Source organism: Choloepus didactylus, chromosome 7, assembly GCF_015220235.1.
Source record: "Choloepus didactylus isolate mChoDid1 chromosome 7, mChoDid1.pri, whole genome shotgun sequence".
Taxonomy (NCBI): Eukaryota; Metazoa; Chordata; class Mammalia; order Pilosa; family Megalonychidae; genus Choloepus; species Choloepus didactylus.
Window position 1 is genome coordinate 19,650,098 of NC_051313.1, and position 26,893 is coordinate 19,676,990.

General features: G+C 36.1%; 1 protein-coding gene across 6 annotated transcripts in view; it reads left to right on the forward strand.

The window, feature by feature from the left end:
• The window catches only part of PTPRK (protein tyrosine phosphatase receptor type K), a 604,460-nt gene that overhangs the window by 106,062 nt on the left and 471,505 nt on the right, over window positions 1-26,893 (forward strand). For all 6 annotated transcript variants that reach the window (XM_037844170.1, XM_037844174.1, XM_037844175.1 and 3 more), the window contains exon 2: window positions 21,799-21,921. In XM_037844170.1, the coding sequence (XP_037700098.1) occupies window positions 21,799-21,921 (123 nt within the window). The remainder of the gene's footprint in view (window positions 1-21,798; window positions 21,922-26,893) is intronic.

Below are 26,893 nucleotides of genomic sequence, written 5' to 3' on the forward strand. Positions count from 1 at the left end.
TTTTTTTTTTTTAAGATAAAAAAAGAAATCTGTCGTTTATTTAGTACTTATTATGGGTGACGGGTGCTAAATACTTTTTGTATTTTAAAAATTCCTGTTGACTTTACACTTTGTATTCTGACCAAACCTTTTCATTAATCCCCTTTGAGATCCGTAAAGTCTTTTTGAGTTCTGCGAATTATAATGCTTCTAAAGATTGCAATTGCAAAACTGCATAACAAATAGCATAGATTGTAAATTGTGCTACTTACATCTGCTTGAAGCTGTCAGTATGTAGAGAATAGATTTGATCATAGGAATGAAGTAAACCTGCCTCAATCGAGGAGTGAAAACTTTTTGAATCCCTCCTCCTATGTATGAAAATATACATTCTAGTGGATATTGAATGTATAGAATAATGAATGTGTAGTGTATAATGAATGTACAGAATAATATTGACTGGTTTAGATTAGATTTTTCTGCTTGGGAAAAGGGAGATTTAGGAAAAGCACTATAATCTGGACACCCTGGCTCACTCGGAGAGGTTTGCTTTGCATCTTAAATGTTTAAGAAAAGGAGCCTTTTCATTTGTTTTTCTTTGAAGGTTGTGGTTGTTACTGTGATTATAAATTTAAGGCTGGGAAGAAAGTTTTACCCCTGAAGGCCAAGGTTCAGCCAAGTTAGTGATTGGGCAGGAAGTCAACTCTCCTGCGGTCAATTACTTACCCTGCACTTTCCTTTCCCCTGTGACTAATAGACCAGTATTTTATAGTACTATTAAGTTTTACTCTTTGACTCTCACAGTTCTTACTTCACCACTTCCTTTGAGGCAGATTCAATAAGATTTCACGCATTGAGCTCTATGGTCTTTACAGAAATCACGGATACCCAGTTTGGGAACACCTTTCATGGAATATGCTGTAGCCTGGTGCAAGGCCATATGGAAAAAGTCAGTAACTTACAATGTTTTGGTAGAAATATTTTTTCTTAAAAATGTGACTGTGTTGTTGCCAGTATCATCACGGCAAAAAGGAAGAAGTCTTTTGGTCTGTTTTACAAGATGCCTAGGATACACGAAAAAAATATTAATATGAAACTTATCCGGTTTCTTTTAGGGATCACTAAGTGGGGTAGGGGTGAATGCAGAACCCTATATATGGAAGATTCTCATCTTTGGGGGATATTTACTTGTAGATGTGATCACAGCAGGGAGAGGGTTCCTAACCTCACATATTTTCTTTTAGAGTGTCTGTCTTTAACAGATAAGAGGTTAAAACCTGTGGAACAAGAATCTGAATGCCTTGTACTTATCTGCCATCTATGCATCTACATATGGTTCTTAAAGGGATACTTTATATAATTCATGGTTATCAATTATAACTGTATTATGGCTTTGGCATGTAGATTGAGTAGCTCACAAACCCCACTATCCATTCCATCCCTACTACGCATCACTGGTCTCTGCCCCTGCACCTGTTCTCTGCACACACTCTTGGACCCATCAAGCTCTTAGACTTCAGCATAGTTCTTTTTTTTTTTTTTTTTTTTTTAACCCCCCTAGAGCCTCTCCTGTTCCTTCCCCATGGGACACTTTGATTCCTGTGGTCTCTAGCACCTGTTTCCTGTAACACAACAGCCCTTCTCTCTATTACTATATGCTCTGTAGAGCATTTCTGAAAGAACCTAAGTTAAATCCACTGAACTGAGTATTGGGTGATTGTTGTGCTCTGCCATAATTTCATGCCTTGTGTCTCTCAGCCCTGCTTCCTCTGCATACTCTCTTGATCTAAGTAAAGTCTATGCTAACATTCAAATTGTTGATGAAAACTAAACATAAAACCGAGAGATAAGAGGAGGGATTAAGATGACACTTAAAATTAGAAGATATTTACCTACTTCCCCTAATAAGTTTAGCATATATAACTTCACCAGTTGATATTGTAGCCAACAAATTAAAAGTGTCATTTCTAGGAATATGTTTAACTTTACTATTAGATTGTTATAACAATATTGACTTAAATAATGTTATGAGTAGTAGATAGTCACAATCATGGCCCAGGTATACAATGGAGTTTTATTTTATATATATATATATGCATTCTCAGAGGAAGACCCATCTTTTGCAGATGCAGTAACATCAGAAATGCTTTTTGACATGTCTAGCTCTCTATTACCTTAATCTATTTTGTATTCTGGCTGTATCTTCAGATGAAGCCTGAAGTGATAAGTGAAAGGGAGATAAGGAAATGTTATTAGATGTTGGGAGAATACTAGGAAGTTATACTCAAAGCCATTCTTTAAGATAATTTTATTTTTGCCTGACTTACAATGCTATTGGTATAATCAATCTTCTTTTGAATGTTTTGTCATAAAAATGCTACTTCTCGTAAATAGTTTCCCTGTGCCTGTTTTCTCAATCTGCTGAAGAGCCAGCCGAATGAATTGGTGGCTTGAGAGCGATGCTTTTATATGACTGATCTTCTGTGACACATCCCACTTCCCCTTTGTGCACTGGATTCAACATTTCTTTATATATATTAATATCTTTGGGTCCCATTATCCTCTCAGCATTTGGCCACCTTAATTGCTAGATTCTTTGCTGCGTCTTTATCTTCATCTTTACCAACTGATAAGGTATAATATTAATGTGCCCAACCTGAATTAACGTAACTGTTATATTACCTTACTAGTGTCCGTTAGTCCAAAATTTGAGGCTCTGTTTTACAAGCAGTCTTTCTGTCACTGCCCATTGGGCTTGAAGGTGGTCCTGTTGTCTTTGGATGTCATTGTAAAGACCCATATATAATTATTTTTGGGGGGTGCAGTTGTTAGCCCCAGTTTGTCTTTTTTGGACCCAGGACTTTCCTTGAATCCTAACTTTGTTTCAGAATAGCTCCAACTGATTTTAGTAGCCATTGCTAAACACCATTTGCCACTTTGACCACTCAGGTCTTCCAAAAATTGTTGCTTTATTTTCATCCCTCTTACTTTGAAATCTTGCTGTATTTCTCTGTGTGTTTGTAAAAATCTCTTGGTCCCTGTTCTGTTTTTCTAATGCTGCCATTATGCAAAATACCAGAAATTGATTGGTTTTTATAAAGGGGTCTATTTGGTTACAAATTTACAATCCAAAGGCCATAAAAGTGCCCAAATTAAGGCATCAACACAAGTATACCTTCACTGAAGAAAGGCCTTTGGTTCTTGGAAAACCTCTGTCAGCTGGGAAGGCACGTGACTGGCGTCTGTTGATCCTGAGTTGTGTTGCAGCTCCTCTCTCAGCTCCTGTGCATTCTTGGTTCTTTCTCCCAGGATGTTTCTCTCTAAGCGCCTGGGGATCCTGTTTTAGAACATCCTGGGGCAAACTCTAGATTTTATCCCTTAGCTAAATAAATGTCCGTCTGTCTGCATCTCCAAGCATGTCTAAGCATCAGCGTCAGCAAGGGTCTGGGCCTTTGTGGCTGTTTTTAAAGGACTCTAGTAAACAAATCAAGACCCACTCTGAATGGGTGGAGTCACACCTCCATGGATATAATTCAGTCAGAGTTATCACCCACAGTTGGGTGAGTCACATCTCCATGCAAACAACCTAATCCAAATATCCCACAAGATTGGATTAAAAGATCATGGCTTTTTCATGGGGGACATAATATATCCAAACCAGCACAGCCCCACACTGTAGATACCCCATAGTGTTGATACCCCCTTTCAATATGAACAAGTTAGGGTGCTCACTGCCTAGACACCCCAGAAGATGGAGAAAGAGATTAAGTGAGAGGAAGAGGTAGCAACAAACAAGATAATATTTAACAAAGGTGTATGAATACTGAAACTTTACATAATTGTATAGATTTTTTTGGATGCTGGGGTGTTGAAATGGCTGGAAGGAGGTAAATGACATGGTGAAACCGTAACCTATAGTATCCTTTGGGATTTGCTGTATAGCTGCTCGTTGAATTGTGCCTTGAAGGTCTTTATCTTTTTGTATATACCTTGTACTGCATAATAAGGAAAGAACTGAAACTGTGGAACTGTAACCCATAACAATATTTGAAATTACTTATATGACTGCTAGTTGAGCTGTACATCGAGAGATGACACCCTTCTGTATGTATGTTTTACGATAATGGAAATGGCTGAAGTGGAGCTGTGACCCATGACATTCTTTGAAATTTGCTAACTGCTTGTGAAATCGTACATTGAAAGTTATCACGGTTATGTATATATGTTAATGTTCACAATAAAAAAAAAGAAAAAGAAAAAATCTCATGGTCTTTAAGAACTTGTGTATTGTAGTGATTCAACAGGATTAATAATCGTGTGTGTGAGTGGAAAAGAGAGAAATGTACTTTCCATCCTGTGATTTACATTTACTAAAACTTAAATAAAAGAATAATATGACTGAATTTTGAGAGCAATTTGATCAGTGGGTGAAACGTGTAGATATTTTATAAGATAGCTTATTTGGTATAAGTATTTGTAATAGATGTAGATGTTCCTTTTAATACATGTTTAATATGTGGGCTTCTGAATAGGGTCAATGGATACAATTTCTCTGCTCACTCATGTTATAAGTTTGGAAATCTATTTTGGAGATGTGGAGAGAGATGAGGCTCAGGTGCTTGACAGAGCCCAAAAGGAGCTTTGAATTCTATAAGGAATTTAGATTTTGTGTTGTTTAAAAAAGACAATGAATAAAATTTTTCTGTAAAAGGACTAATACATTACATCTGTTTTGTTTTGTTTTGTTTTGTTTTGTTTTGTGAGGGAGGTGGGATTCTCTGACCAAGGGGTGGCATGGAAGTTTAGATGAAAAGAAAGGTAAGAATCTGGAGTCACTCCCTTTAGTTTGTTTTTTAATTCTAACAATTTCCCCTGGTGCAGTCTACCATCAGAAGTGCATTTTAGTGGCTTGCTATTTTTCAGACTTCTAAACGGTTGATTCCTCATCAAACCATCCTTAGTCTCCTACTTATTGATGAAAATGATATTTGCTTATAAGATCATATGCAGATGGTATGTAGATGGTACTGACACTTCATGACTACGGGAAAATAAACTCAAATTTCATGCGTCACTTTCTCTAATTTGGTATGTTCCTTTTAAACAAACTTTTATTTAAAACAAACAAACAAACCTATATTATTGTGGTTTCATCAATTTTATCACTACCCTAATTAGGTAAAGACAGAGTTTTGGAGGAAGACTGATAAGATAGGGTCTATATAGATAAATATAGATAACAGATTTATTTTATTATGAGAAATATTAAATTCTCCTGCTTTAAGAAATGAACTCCATAATCCTTTAGTACATGAAATTACTGTATTATTAAATTATGTTGAATTATTGGAGACTGTATTAAGTTAATCTTTTTGTTACTCTATTGAATTTATCTCTTACAATGTGTCTTGAATATGACATTCACGTTAATTCTATATGATTTTTTTCTATCCCCCAAATAGTACATTAATATGTGCTTATTTTAAAAGCTCCATCTAATACAGAATTTATAGAATAAAATTATGGAAATCCCAACAAATAACCACTGCTTATAGTTTGGGTTGGGTGGTTATGCATTGCATGTATGTAAGTTCTCGGTATTTGCTTTAATACAAATTGGTTCATGCAATACATATTGGACTATAACTTGTTTTAAGCAATAAACAGCATGTCATTCATCCTCTTTCTTGGTTTGCGCATTCATGTCTTACATCTCATTCTGTTTTAATCTGAGTATTCTATAGCACTGATTTTCCAAAATTCATAGATTCAATATCCTGTTAATGGATATTTTGTTTTCATTTGTTAACTCTTACAAATTGAGTTTTCTTGTATATATTGTCTTTATGCCCATATGTAAACATTTACATAGGATAGATTTTTAGACGTATGGTTATTGGATTAAAGGGCAAGTGCCTAAAAACTTTGGTAAACACAGCCAAATTGGCCACCAAAGGAAGTACCAATTGCCATCTACTGTCAACACTAGATATTGTCAGTTTTGACTTTTTGTAAATGATACGGACAGAACCCTCATTCTTGTTGCAGTTTTCCCTTTCTTGATGAGTTGTAGGGATGAGAGTCTTTTCCAAGTTTTTGGAACATGAATTCCTTAGGAACAGTTTGTTTTTACTAATTATTTGCCAGGGTGGGCTTTGTCAGCTATACCTGTAATAATGTATTTTATTGCATCTATTTGTAGAGAGATGAAAATTCTGAAATATAAGCTGTGGCTCAACGTAAGAAGTATGGCACAAAAGTGATCACACTCTACAGGAGAAATCAGACTTCAAATGCTATTGTGATTGTGTCTCCTTTTCATCTGTTATTCAAATCATATTTGCCAGCTTCTTTTCCCCTTCTGTTTGAAATTAAAAGTTTTCCAGGTTTCTATGTTTTATTCTGAAGATATGTGTTTGCCTTTTATCTGTAAACCTTCCAGTTTGATAGATTTAAAGTTGGTCATTATGTTTTAGAGCAAGAATAGTTGGATTGTGGTAGTTCACATTTTAGGATTTCCACTGGAGAGAAGAGTTTGTGGCGACATGTATATTTCTGACCTATTACTGAATCTATTATATAGTAGCGTTTTTTTTTTTCTTTTTACAAAGACCCAGAGTGATGAGGTAGTGTGACAAGTTGTTCCTTTTCTGAATCCTCCAAATTATTGCTTTTGAAACTTCATGTAAATGTAAAAAAATAATAAGACTATCACCAAGGTGTTTTCCTGACCGAAATCCTAACTTAAAGGTAACTGGAATGTGCATAGCATTTAGCTTCTAATGTCACAGGAAATTGTAGAGAGATTTTTTAATTAATTAGCAGCATTCCTATGTAGTAGATGGAAGGAGAGATGAGCGAGTGACACCAAATTGTTTCTTTCTTGGTTTAGAAATGAGAAAATGAAGACACAAAGCAGGCCTGATTCTTGGTGGGGCCCCACATGGTCACCATCTCCCACTTAAAGTCTCCATGAGGTTAGAAGGACCATTGACTTCCATGTCATTTAGTATAGCTATGTACAGCTGAGCCTTCTGTTGCTTGAGAAATCTTTATTTTATGTGGCAATTCCAGTAAATGGTATCCATATGCACTTTCCCGAGAGAGGAAATTTGAGTAGAGAAAGTTATTGTGATTCCCGCTTCCATACTGACTTTAGTTGGTGGTTCTAAAGGCTATAGTGAAAGTCTCACCAAAACTTTGGTTAAAGCCCAGAATTCTTCCTTTGTGAGAAAAAGGGCAAAGGTCCCTGACATTAAGATTTTTAACATCACTCAACATCAGCCTAACTGTGTTTGAGCGACTTGTTTGCAGTGGACCTGGCAGGAAATCAAACTGGTAAAATGACGCCTAGAATGAGAAGAATTGCTAATGTGTAAAAATAAGTTGTTAATCAATGAATCAGTGACCTGGAAGATGACAGAATGGAAAATGAAAGCATAAAAGAAAGAATGGGGAAAAAAATTGAAAAAATTGAAATGGACCTCAGGGATATGATAGATAATATGAAACGTCCAAATATAAGACTCATTGGTGTCCCAGAAGGGGAAGAAAAGGGTAAAGGTCTAGGAAGAGTATTCAAAGAAATTGTTGGGGAAAACTTCCCAAATCTTCTAAACAACATAAATACACAAATCATAAATGCTCAGCGAACTCCAAATAGAATAAATCCAAATAAACCCACTCCGAGACATATACTGATCACACTGTCAAACACAGAAGAGAAGGAGCAAGTTCTGAAAGCAGCAAGAGAAAAGCAATTCACCACATACAAAGGAAACAGCATAAGACTAAGTAGTGACTACTCAGCCGCCACCATGGAGGCAAGAAGGCAGTGGCACGATATATTTAAAATTCTGAGTGAGAAAAATTTCCAGCCAAGAATACTTTATCCAGCAAAGCTCTCCTTCAAATTTGAGGGAGAGCTTAAATTTTTCACAGACAAACAAATGCTGAGAGAATTTGCTAACAAGAGACCTGCCCTGCTAGAGATACTCAAGGGAGCCCTACAGACAGAGGAACAAAGACAGGACAGAGAGACTTGGAGAAAGGTTCAGTACTAAAGAGATTTGGTATGGGTACAATAAAGGATATTAATAGAGAGAGGGAAAAATATGGCAAACATAAACCAAAGGATAAGATGGCCGATTCAAGAAATGCCTTCACGGTTTTAATGTTGAATGTAAATGGATTAAACTCCCCAATTAAAAGATATAGATTCGCAGAATGGATCAAAAAAAATGAACCATCAATATGTTGCATACAAGAGACTCATCTTAGAGGGACACAAAGAAACTGAAAGTGAAAGGATGGAAAAAAATATTTCATGCAAGCTACAGCTAAAAGAAAGCAGGTGTAGCAATATTAATCTCAGATAAAATAGACTTCAAATGCAGGGATGTTTTGAGAGACAAAGAAGGCCACTACATACTAATAAAAGGGGCAATTCAGCAAGAAGAAATAACAATCGTAAATGTCTATGCACCCAATCAAGGTGCCACAAAATACATGAGAGAAACACTGGCAAAACTAAAGGAAGCAATTGATGTTTCCACAATAATTGTGGGAGACTTCAACACATCACTCTCTCCTATAGATAGATCAACCAGACAGAAGACCAATAAGGAAATTGAAAACCTAAACAATCTGATAAATGAATTAGATTTAACAGACATATACAGGACATTACATCCCAAATCACCAGGATACACATACTTTTCTAGTGCTCACGGAACTTTTTCCAGAATAGATCATATGCTGGGACATAAAACAAGCCTCAATAAATTTAAAAAGATTGAAATTATTCAAAGCACATTCTCTGACCACAATGGAATACAATTAGAAGTCAATAACCACCAGAGACTTAGAAAATTCACAAATACCTGGAGGTTAAACAATACACTCCTAAACAATCAGTGGGCTAAAGAAGAAACAGCAAGAGAAATTGCTAAATATATAGAGACGAATGAAAATGAGAACACAACATACCAAAACCTATGGGATGCAGCAAAAGCAGTGCTAAGGGGGAAATTTATAGCACTAAACGCATATATTAAAAAGGAAGAAAGAGCCAAAATCAAAGAACTAATGGATCAACTGAAGAAGCTAGAAAATGAACAGCAAACCAAGCCTAAACCAAGTAGAAGAAAAGAAATAACAAGGATTAAAGCAGAAATAAATGACATAGAGAACAAAAAAACAATAGAGAGGATAAATATCAACAAAAGTTGGTTCTTTGAGAAGATCAACAAGATTGACAAGCCCCTAGCTAGACTGAGAAAATCAAACAGAGAGAAGACCCATATAAACAAAATAATGAATGAAAAAGGTGACATAACTGCAGATCCTGAAGAAATTAAAAAAATTATAAGAGGATATTATGAACAACTGTATGGCAACAAACTGGATAATGTAGAAGAAATGGACAATTTCCTGGAAACATATGAACAACCTAGACTGACCAGAGAAGAAATAGAAGACCTCAACCAACCCATCACAAGCAAAGAGATCCAATCAGTCATCAAAAATCTTCCCACAAATAAATGCCCAGGGCCAGATGGCTTCACAGGGGAATTCTACCAAACTTTCCAGAAAGAACTGACACCAATCTTACTCAAACTCTTTCAAAACATTGAAGAAAATGGAACATGACCTAACTCATTTTATGAAGCTAACATCAATCTAATACCAAAACCAGGCAAAGATGCTACAAAAAAGGAAAACTACCGGCCAATCTCCCTAATGAATATAGATGCAAAAATCCTCAACAAAATACTTGCAAATCGAATCCAAAGACACATTAAAAAAATCATACACCATGACCAAGTGGGGTTCATTCCAGGCATGCAACGATGGTTCAACATAAGAAAAACAATCAATGTATTACAACACATTAAAAACTCGAAAGGGAAAAATCAATTGATCATCTCAATAGATGCTGAAAAAGCATTTGACAAAATCCAACATCCGTTTTTGCTAAAAACACTTCAAAAGGTAGGAATTGAAGGAAACTTCCTCAACATGATAAAGAGCATATATGAAAAACCCACAGCCAGCATAGTACTCAATGGGGAGAGACTGAAAGCCTTCCCTCTAAGATCAGGAACAAGACAAGGATGCCCGCTGTCACCACTGTTATTCAACATTGTGCTGGAAGTGCTAGCCAGGGCAATCTGGCAAGACAAAGAAATAAAAGGCATCCAAATTGGAAAAGAAGAAGTAAAACTGTCATTGTTTGCAGATGATATGATCTTATATCTAGAAAACCCTGAGAAATCGATGATACAGCTACTAGAGCTAATAAACAAATTTAGCAAAGTAGCGGGATACAAGATTAATGTACATAAGTCAGTAATGTTTCTATATGCTAGAAATGAACAAACTGAAGAGACACTCAAGAAAAAGATACCATTTTCAATAGCAACTAAAAAAATCAAGTACCTAGGAATAAACTTAACCAAAGATGTAAAAGACCTATACAAAGAAAACTACATAACTCTACTAAAAGAAATAGAAAGGGACCTTAAAAGATGGAAAAATATTCCATGTTCATGGATAGGAAGGCTAAATGTCATTAAGATGTCAATTCTACCCAAACTCATCTACAGATTCAATGCAATCCCAATCAAAATTCCAACAACCTACTTTGCAGACTTGGAAAAGCTAGTTATCAAATTTATTTGGAAAGGGAAGATGCCTCGAATTGCTAAAGACACTCTAAAAAAGAAAAACGAAGTGGGAGGACTTACACTCCCTGACTTTGAAGCTTATTATAAAGCCACAGTTGCCAAAACAGCATGGTACTGGCACAAAGATAGACATATAGATCAGTGGAATCGACTTGAGAATTCAGAGATAGACCCTCAGATCTATGTCCGACTGATCTTTGATAAGGCCCCCAAAGTCACTGAACTGAGCCATAATGGTCTTTTCAACAAATGGGGCTGGGAGAGTTGGATATCCATATCCAAAAGAATGAAAGAGGACCCCTACCTCACCCCCTACACAAAAATTAACTCAAAATGGACCAAAGATCTCAATATAAAAGAAAGTACCATAAAACTCCTAGAAGATAATGTAGGAAAACATCTTCAAGACCTTGTATTAGGCGGCCACTTCCTAGACTTTACACCCAAAGCACAAGCAACAAAAGAGAAAATAGATAAATGGGAACTCCTCAAGCTTAGAAGTTTCTGCACCTCAAAGGAATTTCTCAAAAAGGTAAAGAGGCAGCCAACTCAATGGGAAAAAATTTTTGGAAACCATGTATCTGACAAAAGACTGATATCTTGCATATACAAAGAAATCCTACAACTCAATGACAATAGTACAGACAGCCCAATTATAAAATGGGCAAAAGATATGAAAAGACAGTTCTCTGAAGAGGAAATACAAATGGCCAAGAAACACATGAAAAAATGTTCAGCTTCACTAGCTATTAGAGAGATGCAAATTAAGAGCACAATGAGATACCATCTAACACCGATTAGAATGGCTGCCATTAAACAAACAGGAAACTACAAATGCTGGAGGGGATGTGGAGAAATTGGAACTCTTATTCATTGTTGGTGGGACTGTATAATGGTTCAGCCACTCTGGAAGTCAGTCTGGCAGTTCCTTAGAAAACTAGATATAGAGCTACCATTCGATCCAGCGATTGCACTTCTCGGTATATACCCGGAAGATCGGAAAGCAGTGACACGAACAGATATCTGCACGCCAATGTTCACAGCAGCATTATTCACAATTGCCAAGAGATGGAAACAACCCAAATGTCCTTCAACAGATGAGTGGATAAAGAAAATGTGGTATATACACACGATGGAATACTACGCAGCAGTAAGAAAGAACGATCTCGTGAAACATATGACAACATGGATGAACCTTGAAGACATAATGCTGAGCGAAATAAGCCAGGCACAAAAAGAGAAATATTATATGCTACCACTAATGTGAACTTTGAAAAATGTAAAACAAATGGTTTATAATGTAGAATGTAGGGGAACTAGCAGTAGAGAGCAATTAAGGAAGGGGGAACAATAATCCAAGAAGAAAAGATAAGCTATTTAACGTTCTGGGGATGCCCAGAAATGACTATGGTCTGTTAATTTCTGATGGATATAGTAGGAACAAGTTCACAGAAATGTTGCTATATTATGTAACTTTCTTGGGGTAAAGTAGGAACAAGTTGGAATTTAAGCAGTTATCTTAGATTAGTTGTCTTTTTCTTACTCCCTTGTTATGGTCTCTTTGAAATGTTCTTTTATTGTATGTTTGTTTTCTTTTTAAGTTTTTTTTTTTCATACAGTTGATTTAAAAAAGAAGGGAAAGTTAAAAAAAAAAAAAAGAAAAACAAGGAAAAAAAAAGATGTAGTGCCCCCTTGAGGAGCCTGTGGAGAATGCAGGGGTATTCGCCTACCCCACCTCCATGGTTGCTAACATGACCACAGACATAGGGGACTGGTGGTTTGATGGGTTGAGCCCTCTACCCCAGGTTTTACCCTTGGGAAGATGGTTGCTGCAAAGGAGAGGCTAAGCCTCCCTATATTTGTGCCTAAGAGTCTCCTCCTGAATGCCTCTTTGTTGCTCAGATGTGGCCCTCTCTCTCTGGCTAAGCCAACTTGAAAGGTGAAATCACTGCCCTCCCCCCTACGTGGGATCAGACACCCAGGGGAGTGAATCTCCCTGGCAACGTGGAATATGACTCCCAGGGAGGAATGTAGACCCGGCATCGTGGGACGGAGAACATCTTCTTGACCAGAAGTGGGGTGTGAAAGGAAATGAAATAAGCTTCAGTGGCAGAGAGATTCCAAAACGAGCCGAGAGATCACTCTGGTGGGCACTCTTACGCACACTTTAGACAACCCTTTTTAGGTTCTAAAGAATTGGGGTAGCTGGTGGTGGATACCTGAAACTATCAAACTACAACCCAGAACCCATGAATCTCGAAGACAGTTGTATAGAAATGTAGCTTATGAGGGGTGACAATGGGATTGGGAAAGCCATAAGGACCAAACTCCACTTTGTCTAGTTTATGGATGGATGTGTAGAAAAATAGGGGCAGGAAACAAACAGACAAAGGTACCCAGTGTTCTTGTTTACTTCAATTGCTCTTTTTCACTCTAATTATTATTCTTGTTATTTTTGTGTGTGTGCTAATGAAGGTGTCAGGGATTGATTTAGGTGATGAATGTACAACTATGTAATGGTACTGTAAACAATCGAAAGTACAATTTGTTTTGTATGACTGCATGGTATGTGAATATATCTCAATAAAATGATGATTAAAAAAAATTCTTTAGGGAATGCATTAATTGTTATACACTGAATAAACAGATGCTTTATTTTATACACAGAGATGCCAGGAGGTATTTGTACTGAAAACGTTTATACCCCAGGATACCAGGTATAATAAATAAATGGGCAAGTTGTAAATTTCCATTCACTTGGATGGACCTTTTATTCAAATACTTGCTAAGGCACATGCACAGCCAGGATGTTTAAAGGATTAAATTTCCTAAATTTTCAGCAAAAAAAAAAAAAAAAAAAAAAAAAAAAAATAAGTTGTTAATATACTGGTTGCAATGATGGTATCTGATTTTCTTTTCCCAATTAAAGAAAACGGCAGAAATAACCCTAATTCCTTACTCTTAGGAACGTTTTTTTAAGAACTGAAAACTACAAATGTTGGCTTTTTTACCTTTTACATTACACCGAGTCTAGAAACATTTTGATAGGAAAGGAGCTCCATATTTATGAAAACTATGGAAAAATAAAGTGTTGTTTTTCTTTACTTTAGAGATGCACTTTAGTTATTTACTTAAGGTAGGTGGTTATCTGTTTCTTTGAAGCGTCAAGGCCTTACAAAATTAGAATGTCATTGAGGATATTTAAGATTTCTTCGTCAATCTGATATAAAACTTTAAATTCAAAGGCTTAAAGCTCGTCTTTGCCCTTCCTCTGGGAGGTTGGGCTGTGGAATTCTGTTTTATGTGGCTTCAGCCTTTCACAGAGCTTTCTTCTTAAATGAAAAATGATCTATCACCCATCATGCCTGAGTTGAGTCTGGCGCATCTGCTGAAATAAGCCAGAATGAGTCTAATAAGGGTGAAGCAGAGCTCACCAGGAATCCCTCCATGAAAAACAAAACAAAGCAAAACAAAGAAATGTTTATATGTGAGCTTGGGTGGTTTCCAATTTTACCAAAATGCAAATATGACTTCAGCTGGGAATTTTATTTTTCAGTACATTTACTCTCTATTACTTTGTTCAGTGGGTTTACCTAGTTTGTGTATCTAACGCTAAGTGAGAAAGATTAGATTTTACTGGAATAGATAAAAGAATAAAACACAGGAAAAGGGGCTTGGGTAAGTACACTAATCATTTTTGGAAAAACACCTGGTTTCTTATCCTAGTGTTAGTGTGGGAGCTGCAGCAGAAAATGTCAGAAGCAAATTATTTTTAATTTATTTTAATGTTTTTAAAGATGGAAAATTGATATTTACATATGTATGTTCATGAGGTGAGATGTGAAGGGCAGTGTTATGAGTGATAGGACAGTATTATGATCATACAAATTCTTAGAGCAGGTGGCTTGCTTAAGTCATCCTATTTAAATAAAATTCCTTGCTGAAATTGCTAGTTTCCTGGCTGCTCACAGTTTCAGAGGCTAGAAGGCTTGCTTCCTTGTGGGGTTGATATCTTCTGGCTGGTTGAGAATCTTTGGGATTCCTTGGCTTTTCCATCACATGGCAATGCACGTGGTGGCATCTTTTCCTTTCTTTTCTGGGTTCCGTTGACTTTCAGCTTCTGGCTACACCCCATGGCTTCTCTCTTTCATTTCCAATTTCCTTTGCTTATAAGGACTTCAGCATATTGGATTAAGACCCACCCTCATTCCGTTTGGGCACATCTTAACTATTAACATTTTCAGCGGTCCTATTTACACATGGTTCCCACCCACAGGACCAGGTGTTGGGACCTGAACATGCCTTTTGTAGGGAACATGATTCAGTCTCCAACAATCACCTAGGCTTTTACAGCTCTGTCCAAAAAAAGACCATTTCCTGTCTGTGGCAGCAGTGATGCCTGAAGGATTTTGACATGTGATGTGGTTCAAAGTTGACTACATTTTATCCTCAAAGGATGCAGCAAGAGAACTCTGCCATTCTACCACCAACTATCACGTAGGAGGATGGAAAATAACTGTCTGTATATCTTGAAGCTATGAGTGTAGGAGGGAGCTGCAAGGAGTGATTCTGAAAGTGTCTAATGCCACCTCATTCTTTTTCAGGAGCCATTTAATATAGTGGTTAAGAATGAAAAAAAGCCATAGGTCCTGGGTCCAGAGCATGACTTTGATACTTCCTTGCTCTGTGACCCTGGACAATTTTAATTTTTCCTATTCTGAACTGCTTTTCACTAATATATTCCTTTTACATTTTAATAAACCTCTTTTCATCTGTGAAATCATTTTTATGGCTGTTTGGCATATAATCATCCATTAGCTCCATAATGAGGTTGGATAAAGTCACATATGTGCTGTCAGAATTGCCCAGGCTTCAGAGGCTCCTTTTGGATTCAAACTTGTGCCTGAGACCTGAAAATTTATTAGGTAGAAAGACTTGAACTGTTCCCACTTGTCTTCTGGATGACCTCCCACCGAGGGCATGTGGCCACATGTATTTGGACAGAGATAGAATTGCTGGTGTGTTTTCTACTATCTGCTTCCCTGATTCACACAACTACTCTCCTTGCCCCCCACCCCCCACCACACTTGTGGAAAGAACCACTGCACTAGTGACCCATAGAAGGAGATAAACGAATGAATGGAATTCGTATGTTTACATGTACTACACATATACATATACTACATATATATGGATGCATGTGTGCACGTATGTGGTGGGTCATGATGGAACATATCTTTCTTCTTCTGAGTCATGGCTTTTGGACTATAGGACGTTGAAAGCCTCTCTAAGTCTCTCATATACTTATTCCTGACTTCCGGACTTACAGCTCTGCCCCACTAGACCATGTGATTTGGTTCTGGATATACTATTGTCATTCAGACTGCATTTCTGGTTCTATTTCCAGGCTGTGGCCCACTGATTCCTCATCTTGATGTATATCTTGATATATGGGAAAAAAAATTGAGTCATATGGGGATGATGCAGGAATCAATATGCTTGGTTGTAAGCTTTTAACCAGCCTATATGCTGCCTGTAATTTTCAAAAATCCTTAAGGACAGGCGATCTAAACCAGGGCTTGGGGAACCATATGTGACTCGTGGTCCAAACCTGGCTTGCTGCCTGTTTTTGTAAAGTTTTACTCATAAACGGCTATGCCCATTTGTTACAGCTGTGCCATTTCCTGTGGCTGCTGTCTTTCTACCATGACAGAGTTATGTAGTTGTGACAGAAATTGTATGGCCCGCAAAGCCTAAGATATGTACTAACTGGCTCTTTACTGAGCCAATTTTGCCAACCCCTGGTCTAAAAGGAAGTACTTCCTAACCATTTGATAGAATATCTAATTGTTATAAGAGTACTCAGGGAAAAGCAGTTATGGTAATACGATAATATTGCCTTTATTTAAACGCTCTTTCATCTTTCTAGATAAATTAGATAGAAACCATAAGTTTCCCTTTCAGGTTTTATCTGTCAAATATGTACATAGGATTGTGTCTGGATAGTACATATGCAGAAAAAACTAAAGAATGAGAGCATGAAAAAAGTAACTTTGCTTTAAAAAATTATTTGCCGAGTGTTAGAAGATTTATGTGCATTACCACTAATTCCCACATCACTGTACTGTAGCTATTATTATCTTGATTTTAATGGGAAGGAAACTGAAACTCAAAATAGTGAAGATATGGATGTACTTGGCCATCACTCCATGTGACTTCTAGATATGCTCTCTTTTACCACTGAGGTGGGTGATGTGTGTGCCAGTTCCTTAAAATTCCCTCAGTCTTATTAATTGATGTATAGGAGATTTTAATATTGCTTCTCTGCAAAGATGGAGGGGAGTGATGATTGGACTTATTATTCCATTTTGGTTAATTCAGTCTTATTAAAGGAAGATTATTCAGTCAGTTGGAATATAGCATTTACTTTGAATCATAGACAATTTGCAGTCTTAACAGCTAAATAATCTTGGATTATATATATTAGACATATTCTTGGCTAAAGATGAAATGCTAGGAATGATCAATTGGATAATTTATGGGTGTGTTTGAAATGAGCTCTTCTCTCATCAGGAATCATTTGTACCTATCAATAAATTTTGAGTTTGGATTTACACAAATTCTTTTCTTTTATGAGGGAGCTAGTTTCAAATAATATTTTCACATACTAATTAACTACAAGCAGGATAAAGGATTTTTTTCTGGATCTGAAGTAATTATCTTTTAAAGAACCCTAATTCATAAAGTTTTCTTGTTTTTCTTCCAGTAGATCCTCTTTGGTAATGAACCAGGGCAATGCAACTTGATCAGTGGCTCATAGTTTATCCTTAAAGATATCTGTTCCTTGCATCCACTTGGATTTTATTCCTATTTGAATTTCAGTACTAACATTTAGGAAAAGCATTGCTTGTCCTTAGAGCAGTTGTAAACTACCCAAACATCAGTTCTTATTTTGTACCTTCAGTGTTTCCAGAAGTGTAGAGTTAAAAGGAAAAAAAAAAAAAAAAAGATCCTCTTAAGTTATCTAGTGGATTTGAGAGGAAATATGAACTTAGTTTAAAAGCAACAGTTTTTATGCCTTTTTCCAATAAGGTGTTTTTCTGGGGAAAAAAATTATTTCCTCAGATTGTAAATGGAGCTATATTTAAAATAGTCTGTAATAGATGCTTTTTTTTGGTTCTTTGAAATTTTTTGTGAAATATATTTTGTGAAATATATTGGCATCTTTTAATAAATTTTGGAAGTTATTCTGGTAAATTAATATTATGGTTTCTGACTAGCGTAAAGATGATCAATTCAATGTTAGTTTGACTCAGTATTCCATGTGTCCTAATGTGCAATGTGTTGATCTTTCTCTTGTATGCTTAATGGCTGAAAGATCTTTCCAAAGTTGATAGCTTAAACAAGGAAATTTGTGTATCAGAGTTTAATCACAATTGGAAAACTTTTCTGGGGCATCAAACAACTTAGTTTATCTTTTATTCCCTGCTTATTGCGTTTGTCAACATATTCTGTCTAGGATTTCCTTCATACTTTTAAAAAACCTGTATAAAGGAAATTTGAATATATCAAAAGACAATGGTCTGTATCTTTAGCTAGATGAAGCTTGTTCCTTACAAATTGGAGAGGAAACTATGAAAGGTAATTAATTTTGTGTGTTCTTTGTATTATACTCAGTCAGAAAATTAAGACTATTCAGGTGCCTTGGAGAGGAGAACTTGTTGAAAGATCTTTGTAAAATTGTACACATTATCTTGTGAGAGAATGTCCTTCAAAAATGTTCAGAGCTACCTAGGACCCTACTTACACTTTATTTGTCTCCAGTTCAATTTTGTTCTGAATTAACCCAATCCTAAATTTTATTGAAAAGTTTGATTTCAGAAAGGATTTGAGTTTATATTGGTTCTTTCATGATTCCATAGAAAGATTCTCTATTTTCATAGTCTCTTCTAGAGCCTACCATCTAGATATTTAGACAATATAGCTTTGGGGCAGGGATACACTTTTTTGAGGTGGTTGGTGGGGGGGTGAATACCTAATATTCACATACCTTTTTTTTTCTTTTTCCTTTGAAGTGAACAGCAGCTTGGAATGGAAAAAAATTCTGCCAACTCCAAATCAGCTTGATTTTTTATTTTCTGGTGAACAGATTGCAAAGCCTCTTAAGTGGCTTGCCATAGTGGAAGCAGACCATCAGAGTGACAGATTGGCCAAGAGGAATTAGCAATCTGTGAAATGGCTCTTCAGAAGTAATTTTCTTCCAAGGGTCAGGGAACTCATGGTCGCCATTTCTCTGGCATGATTTGCAGCTGCTCGTTATAGATAGCTTTATCACCAGTAGCAAATACAACCACTGAAAATGGAAGATGTTTCCTAGCTCATTTTTCTTCCCCTCTGCCTACCTAAATTTCCCTTGAACACCAACTGAGTATTGCCTCCTTCTATTCTGTCAGCTAGCTTGGTGAATAAGTTTATGAGCTATGTTTTACTTTATGAATTAGAACCTTGCTATGATGTTTTTCTCTTAAGTAGATTGTAATACATGTGTCTAGAGGACTACGTATCATGGAAGACTTTGTGTTTAGAGCTTTCTAGTGAACCTTCAATGGTCAAAAAGGATTGTGTTTAACAGAATTTGTTCAAGATATATTATGTGCCCTGCACCGTAAGGTTGCACTAAATTATCTGTCTCCCTTTCCCCCTATTCTTCCTTAAACTCTTATTGCCCAAGTTATTTTTTTTTTTTAATGTGGCTCGAATTGTGTCATACTAATGGATAAGATCCTTTAATGGTTTCAATAAAACTATAGAATAAAATCTAAACTCCTTTTTATGAGGTTTAAAACCTTTAATTTGGTTTTATTTCTGCCTTGTCCTCTGGAAACTTTTCCTGCTCATTACGCAGAATTATTTGATATTCCCCAACGTGTCACACTCCTTTAGACTGCTTTGCCTTTGCTGTTTCTTTTACTTCTAATTTCAATCACATTTCCATTCTGTCTTTTCTCTGCCTAGCATATCTTCACTCATGTTCATCAGGGACTAACACCATGAGGCCTTTTATAACTAACTTGGGTGAAGGTAACCAATTCTTCTGTGTTCTTTAGATCTTTGACCATGTCTTTATTATCCCACATAATACACCATAATTATGATTTTTTACATTTGCATTTTTATCTTCTTCATCAGACCAGGAATAGTATTTGATTTATTTTTTTCTCCCCTATTGTCTAGCCTAGTACACTGCATTAGTCCTTAACCCTGAAAGAAATTTTTTTTTACATAATGATTTGGAAAAGTCTTTTACCAAAGATTTATTAATATGTTTTATATTTGTTAAATAGCTCTCTGGTACCTTTTGGGTTAGAATTGATTGTAATGTGTAACATGAAAATTCATCTTTTTAAAATTGTCTTCTCACTCAAGTCAGGTGGACCCTCGACTATTTCTAAGACTCTTGACAAGTTGCTGATATGAGTAGTCAGTGATGAGCAACAAATAGCAGGGGTTGACCCACTTATTTTGTGCAGCTACTTCTAGTTGTTATTGCTAATCAGAATCTTGGAGTCTAAAATTAACTGCGGCTGTGAAGGACAGCAATTAAGGCCATTTGTCTTCCAAATGAGTCAATGTGGGTTCCACTGGTGTAAAGGGTGATGGGGGCCCTAAAGGCATGTGTTGCAAAGCAATAAGTCATTTTACGGTTGTGATTGCAAATTATATTTTGAGAATAACTTTCCCTTTGCTATGTGAGGGTGCATTTCCTAGCAACCTCTTTTCATTTGATTAATTTTAAATTAAAAAGTACATCTGTTTTCATAAGAGCATTCATAAAAGGCTATTTTAAGCATATTAAAAAAAAAAGCAATACAAAGCTTTGAAGCTACTAGAGTTTGGTTATTCTAAAGGATGGGGGATCATGCAAGTGATTCAAGGAGAGACACAAAGGTGCAAGGCTGCTTTTGACAAAGGTTGCTAGGGCTAGCATTTCCTGAGCTTTGCCTTTCTTGCCTGTGACACTGGCTTGTCTCTGTCACTGGTGAGGAATGTAACTTGTATTCATATGTGGATTGTCAGACTTTCGATGAGGAAAATGAATTCCCTGTTTACAGTGAAATATTTATAGTCCTGAAGTTTACTTCCCCCCAGGCTGCTGCTTGGTCAGAGAACTCACTGAGTTTCTTCACAGAAATTCCCATGGAAACTAAACGAATAAGCTACTTGAAAGGAGACAGGTTATTGGTTTTTCTCATTATACCACTGCTGGATTTTCATTAGTTCTAATCCACTTTCTTTCAGGAGTAGACATATAGGCCAGTTCTTATTTTCATGATTTGAATACACTAAATATGTGGCATTGTGTGTGCCTGTGTATGTAGGCTGAGAAGCAAATAGGTAATCGTTCTATTTCTGCTGATAAATTGCCCTGGAAAATAAAGCTGGAAAAAATGACTGCTGTAACGAGGAAAGCCTGCCTCCATTTTTATAAAATTAAATATAGCAAACGAGGTGTTAGGGATTATAGGCTACTCTGATTGATTTTGTGCTTCATCCCCCCCCCTTTTAAATCATAATTGTGTATGGAAATAATTTAAATAAATAAAATATGGAAGAATGTATCATCTACCCGAAATGCTTTAGACCCTGCATAACTTTATAGGTCTCATTTGCTACCGTGAGTAGATTTCTATGTATTCTTTTAAGGCAAGCAATTTGGCAAGACAAATACTAACTTCACTCTTTGGAACTTGCATTCCACAGAACGGCAGTTTTCACTCTTTTCCTTCTACCCTTTCTCCCCATAAAGATTGTTAAAAAACTAGATTTTAGGTGGTTTGCATATTTAAAGAGAGCTTCACTAGATCTGTATCTTCTGTTATTTTTAATATTTCAAAATCTGTGCCTCAGGCTTACTTCTGAGCCTCAAGCTGATTTCTTATTCGAAAAGAAGATACTGATAGAGGTTTCGTTTTATGTGAACATTTAAGGAGACTAGGGATACGCAGGAGTATGTTATTACAATTATGAATACCCTGTTACATATGTCAATATAACATTTCCTTCTCCAGCATTTCTCCATTTTTAGTAAATCTGTTTTGAATGTAACCACAGCCCTCTTTTGCACTTTCAGGTGGCTGCACTTTTGATGATGGGCCAGGGGCCTGCGATTACCATCAAGATCTATATGATGACTTTGAGTGGGTACATGTTAGTGCTCAAGAACCCCACTATCTGCCACCCGAGATGCCTCAAGGTGAGAACTGGGGGAAGAGCTTGGGGGAGCATGTTGGATTTTCCTATTTTACATATAACAACAATAATTCAATTTTTACAATAAATCAATTTACTGTTGCTACTTGACTTCTTCTAAGGGCATAAATGTGTTCTTTGCTTTTCTCTTAATAACTTATCACGAACTTGTACTCTTCCCAAATGCTCATGATTCCTTTTTTATCTCTGTTTTTGTAAAAAATAAGTATTTGTGGGGTTTTTTTTCCTATTTAAAGAAATCAAAAATTGAGAATCAGAACAAAATCATTTGAAAAAAATCGAAAACATAGCTTATTTGGTTCCTATTCAAAACTGTATTTATTGTACAGTTTCGATCCAGTCTGATCAAGGGGAAGGACTTATAGCTCATGGTGCAGACAGAGGTTGTTTCTTTCTTCCTCTGGTCACGAGCATGTTACTGACTCTGAGAGGAGGTAGCCGGGAGCCAAAGTTGTCACATGGAGAAGGTCTTTTCTGAGTGAGTCCTAGAGAGATGGGGCTGACTGAACCTGTTTGTTCTCTTACTTAGACTGTGCTAATATCCTTTAATTTTTATGTGAGATAATAAATTTTCTTATTATTTAAGCCATTTTGACTTGTATGCTTTCTTAGTTGTAGAAAACAGAATAAATGACAGTACGTCAACCTGTGCATATCATTTTTTTTTTTATGCTATCACACTAATATTTAAGCCTTCAGTTCTACATGTTAGTTTGGAACTGATTCCAAGCTTGGTGCATATATGTTTAGCAAAAACTTATTTAAATTTTCAAAATTGAAAATGTGAACAGAATTTTTAAAACACCATAGTAAAGAGAACAAACTATTTTCCTTCCAATGTTTAGAAAAAATACATGAATAAATGTAATTATATTATAGTAATAGATAATAATATATAACAAAACAAAACATTAATATATCATACAATAATTGCATTATTATTGTATATAGTATGTAATTGATGGATAGATTGTTAATAATTTGAGTTAAAATATATATTTAGTACTTTTTATGATTATTTAAAAATAGTTTGTAATTAAAATTTTCCACAAATTTACAAAGGCCTTTCCAACACTGAATGTGAATTTTAGATAATGACAATTTTAGACATACCCATTGGGAGTGAACATGTCAATTCTGGTGATTCAAGGAAGAACATTTTATTAATAGCACCCTGTATATGCTAATTAATATGATTTAAAAAAAAGCAAAGTTAAAAATGTCAACAACAACAACACCCAACAAGACCCCCACACACAAAGATAATAAAACAAAACTTAAAAGTTACATTTCCAGAGTTTAGTTTGTAAATGAATATAGGAAATACATCCTTTGGAAAGTTTTCTATTGGGTCAGCATGTGTTGTGCCCTTTGATAGTAGAGTGAATTACATCTGTTTTCTTTTCTAAATTGTCACTTTCCGTGGCTGAGCAGGCAAATGGTTATTTCTGAAGCTGAATTGAGTCATATTTCCTTTGCAGAGGAATAAAATGATATTATGTAGGTGGCATGCTTTGCTTCTTATGTTTGAACCTTGTGTTGTCAGCTGACTCATTTAGGTTTGTACTTTTCTTTCAAAAATACATAACCTTATTTTCCTGGTGCATTTTAATTTAAAAAACAAAACAAAACAAAAAACAAAATGTAGTTTTTCACCTGAGGTTTTTCTGTGGTATATTTAGACTGAATTTTTCAGATAAAATTAAAGGGGGTGGGTTGAGAGATGCACACGTTTTGACTGTCTATCATCAGAGAATAATCAGAAAGACGTTGATTTATGGAAATGCGACCATTGTTAATTAATTACCATTGAAGGTGGGTAATGAAGAGCTGAACAGATACTGTGCAGATGACCTTGTTGGCTCACCTTTGATGAACAGCTTAATCGGTGGTGATAGGACAGGATGATATGCACAGAAAATGAACGTGTTTGAAATTCAACCACATCTTCCAATTAATAGGGCATTAAGTAATTAATCATGCAGAGGAGGGAAAAAGGTCACGGCCACTTTATTTTTGCCGAATGTACCTTGTGTTTAGTCATTGGGGAAGGTGAGAGAAAGCACCTGTGTGCATATTCTTTTAGTCTTCTTTTTACAATAGATACCACCCCCCTCACCCCCCCCCCCCCCATTTTCCTCTTTACATTCCTTTAAAATGCTGGCTCAACATTATCTGCTCATAATTTGTGGGGGGCAGAAGGAGACCTTGAGATGTATCCTATTAAAAATATATGGTCTTTTTAGTTTCAGTGAAATAGACTGGCATGCTTACTTTTCTTGTCTATCTTTTAAATTAAAAAAAAAAAAAAAAAAAGAACATTTGGCATCCCTAAGATCAGGAGGCTGGATCTCTGATACAAACTGTTACTGACTCTCTAAATAGCACTTAGACAGTATTAATCCACTATTTTGTCATGACCTGTTTGGACTGGAAGCATTAGAGGGCGAGAAGAAAGACAGGGTGAGTAAACAGGTTAGAATAAAAGAAGGATGAAGGTGGATAGAAGACGAGAGTAGAGACAAGAAGAGCATTATTTCTCCTGGTGGGGTAATACATGCTATTGATAATTGCGTATAATGTTACTTAGCAGTTCTTTGCCCTGCATGATACTTTTATAAGGGGACAATGATGGTGACTGAAAGCCTTGCTAAATGCTTTTAAAATAACATGCAAAAGAATGAGCACTTCATAAAAGAGTATATGCTACTGGCCAAAAATCATATAAAAATTGGAAAACCACTCAATTTAGTCAAAAGGAAATGCAAATGAAAACCACTAGGAGAAAACGTTATATACCCAGAAAAAAGGTGAAAATCAGAATTCTAAGAGCTGGTGAGAATATGGAGGAACTGAAGCTCTCATATCCTGTTTGTTCGAGTGTAAATATGTAGAATTGTTTGGTAATATTTTTGGATATCTACTGAAAATGTGACTGATGACCCGGCAAATCCATTCTTGGGTGTATGCCCAGCATGACTGAATGCACATGTTCACTAAAAAGACATGTACAAGAATGTTTATAGTATCAGTATTTGTAATAGTCCCAAAGAGAAAAGGAGCCAACTGTCTTCCACCAGTGGGATAGATAAATAAATGGCTGTTTATTCATATAATGGAATGCTGTATAATAGTGAAAATAGACAAATGGTTGCACTATGTAACAATATGGATGGATTTCCCAAACATATATTGAGAGAAAGGAGCCAGGCACAAAAGGGTATAGAACATATGATTCCATTTATGTAAATTTCACAAGCAGACAAAACAAATTCATGATGTTAGAAATGAGGGCCTGAGGGCTGGTTAGTGCTTAGAAAGTGGCATGAAGGGGGCTTCTGAATTCTGGTGGTAATTCTATTACTTGATCTGGGTGGTGTTTGCAAGATGTGTTCAAATTGTAAAAAATCATTGAGCTTTACAATTGTGTTATGTACTTCTCTGTATCTTATGTAAATAAATATTAACAAAAATAAAATGAGTGTTCATGTGGGTTCTGTGGGGGAAGCTGAGGTAGCAATTTTTAAATGTTTTATTTTTCAAGAAATGATATATAATAGGAGGCCTCAAATGTGTCCAAATTCTACTTTTCCCACTTGGGCAAACTCCTGCACTCACATGCTGTGTTCTTTCACAGCTCTGGGCCTTTGTGTGTTCCCTTCCCTCTGCTTGGACATTTTTTTATCCATTTATCCATTAGGCAAACTCTTATTCATTCTTTAAGTCTCTACTCATAAAGTTCCAACTACTGTGGGAAGATTTTCCTGACCAGCCTGGCATTCATATATATATTTCTTTTATCATCACATCAAAATATGCTCTGTACTGTACATGTTTCAATTACACCTCAATTATTCGATGACAATATAGTGTCATTTTTAGATGCCTTTCTCTCCACTATATACAATATCTTCAAGAACATAGAACCATATTCTTTTTCATCTTTAATTTCCAAAGACATTATTTCATTTTACTTAAGAAAAAAATGTCAACTTCTGTAATGTGTATTAAAATACTCTGGTCAAGGATTAAGCAGAAAAGGTTTCTCTTTTCTTCTATTTATTCATCTTGCTAAACATTCTAATAATTTGCAGACTTTTTTGGTACATATCAGGTTATCTGCAAATAAGGATAGTTTTATTTCCTGCTTTCCAGAGTTTTTGCTTCTATTTTTTTTTGCTTACCATACTGTTTATAATTCTTAATACAATGCTGAACAGAGAAAAAAAAAAAAAAAAACAACAAAAAAAAACCCAAAATCTGTTCTAGTTTGTTAATGCTGTGGAATGCAAAACACCAGAGATGGACTGGCTTTTATAAAAAGGGGGTTTATTTGGCTACACACTTACAGTCTTAAGGCCATAAAGTGTCCAAGGTAACACATCAGTAATCAGGTACCTTCACTGGAGGATGGCAAATGGCGTCCAGAAAACCTCTGTTAGCTGGGAAGGCACGTGGCTGGCGTCTGCTCCAAAGTTCTGGTTTCAAAATGGCTTTCTCCCAGGACATTCCTCTCTAGCAAGCTTGCTTCTCTTCAAAACATCACTCACAGCTGCACTCAGTCCCATCTCCTTGAGCCAGTACATTCATATGGCTCCACTGATCAAGGTCCACCCCCTGGAAGCTTGTAACTTTCAGCTTCTGGTCTCTTTGAACCCAAGAGTTCAGTTCTAAGTTTATCTCTTTCCGCTCGCATTTTACTGTAAGCTGCAAGGAGAAGCCAGGTTACGTCTTCCACACGTAGTCTGGAGATCTCCTCAGCTAAGTATTCCAGGTTGTTGCTTCCAGATTCTTCCTTCCATCTGACACCAGGACTCAATTTTGCCAAATTCTCTGCCACTTTAAAACAAGGATCGCCTTTCTGCCGGTTCACAACAAAACGTCCATCATTTCTGTTCAAGACCTCATCAGAAGTATCTTTAGAGTCCATATTTCCACAAACAGTCTCTTTAAAG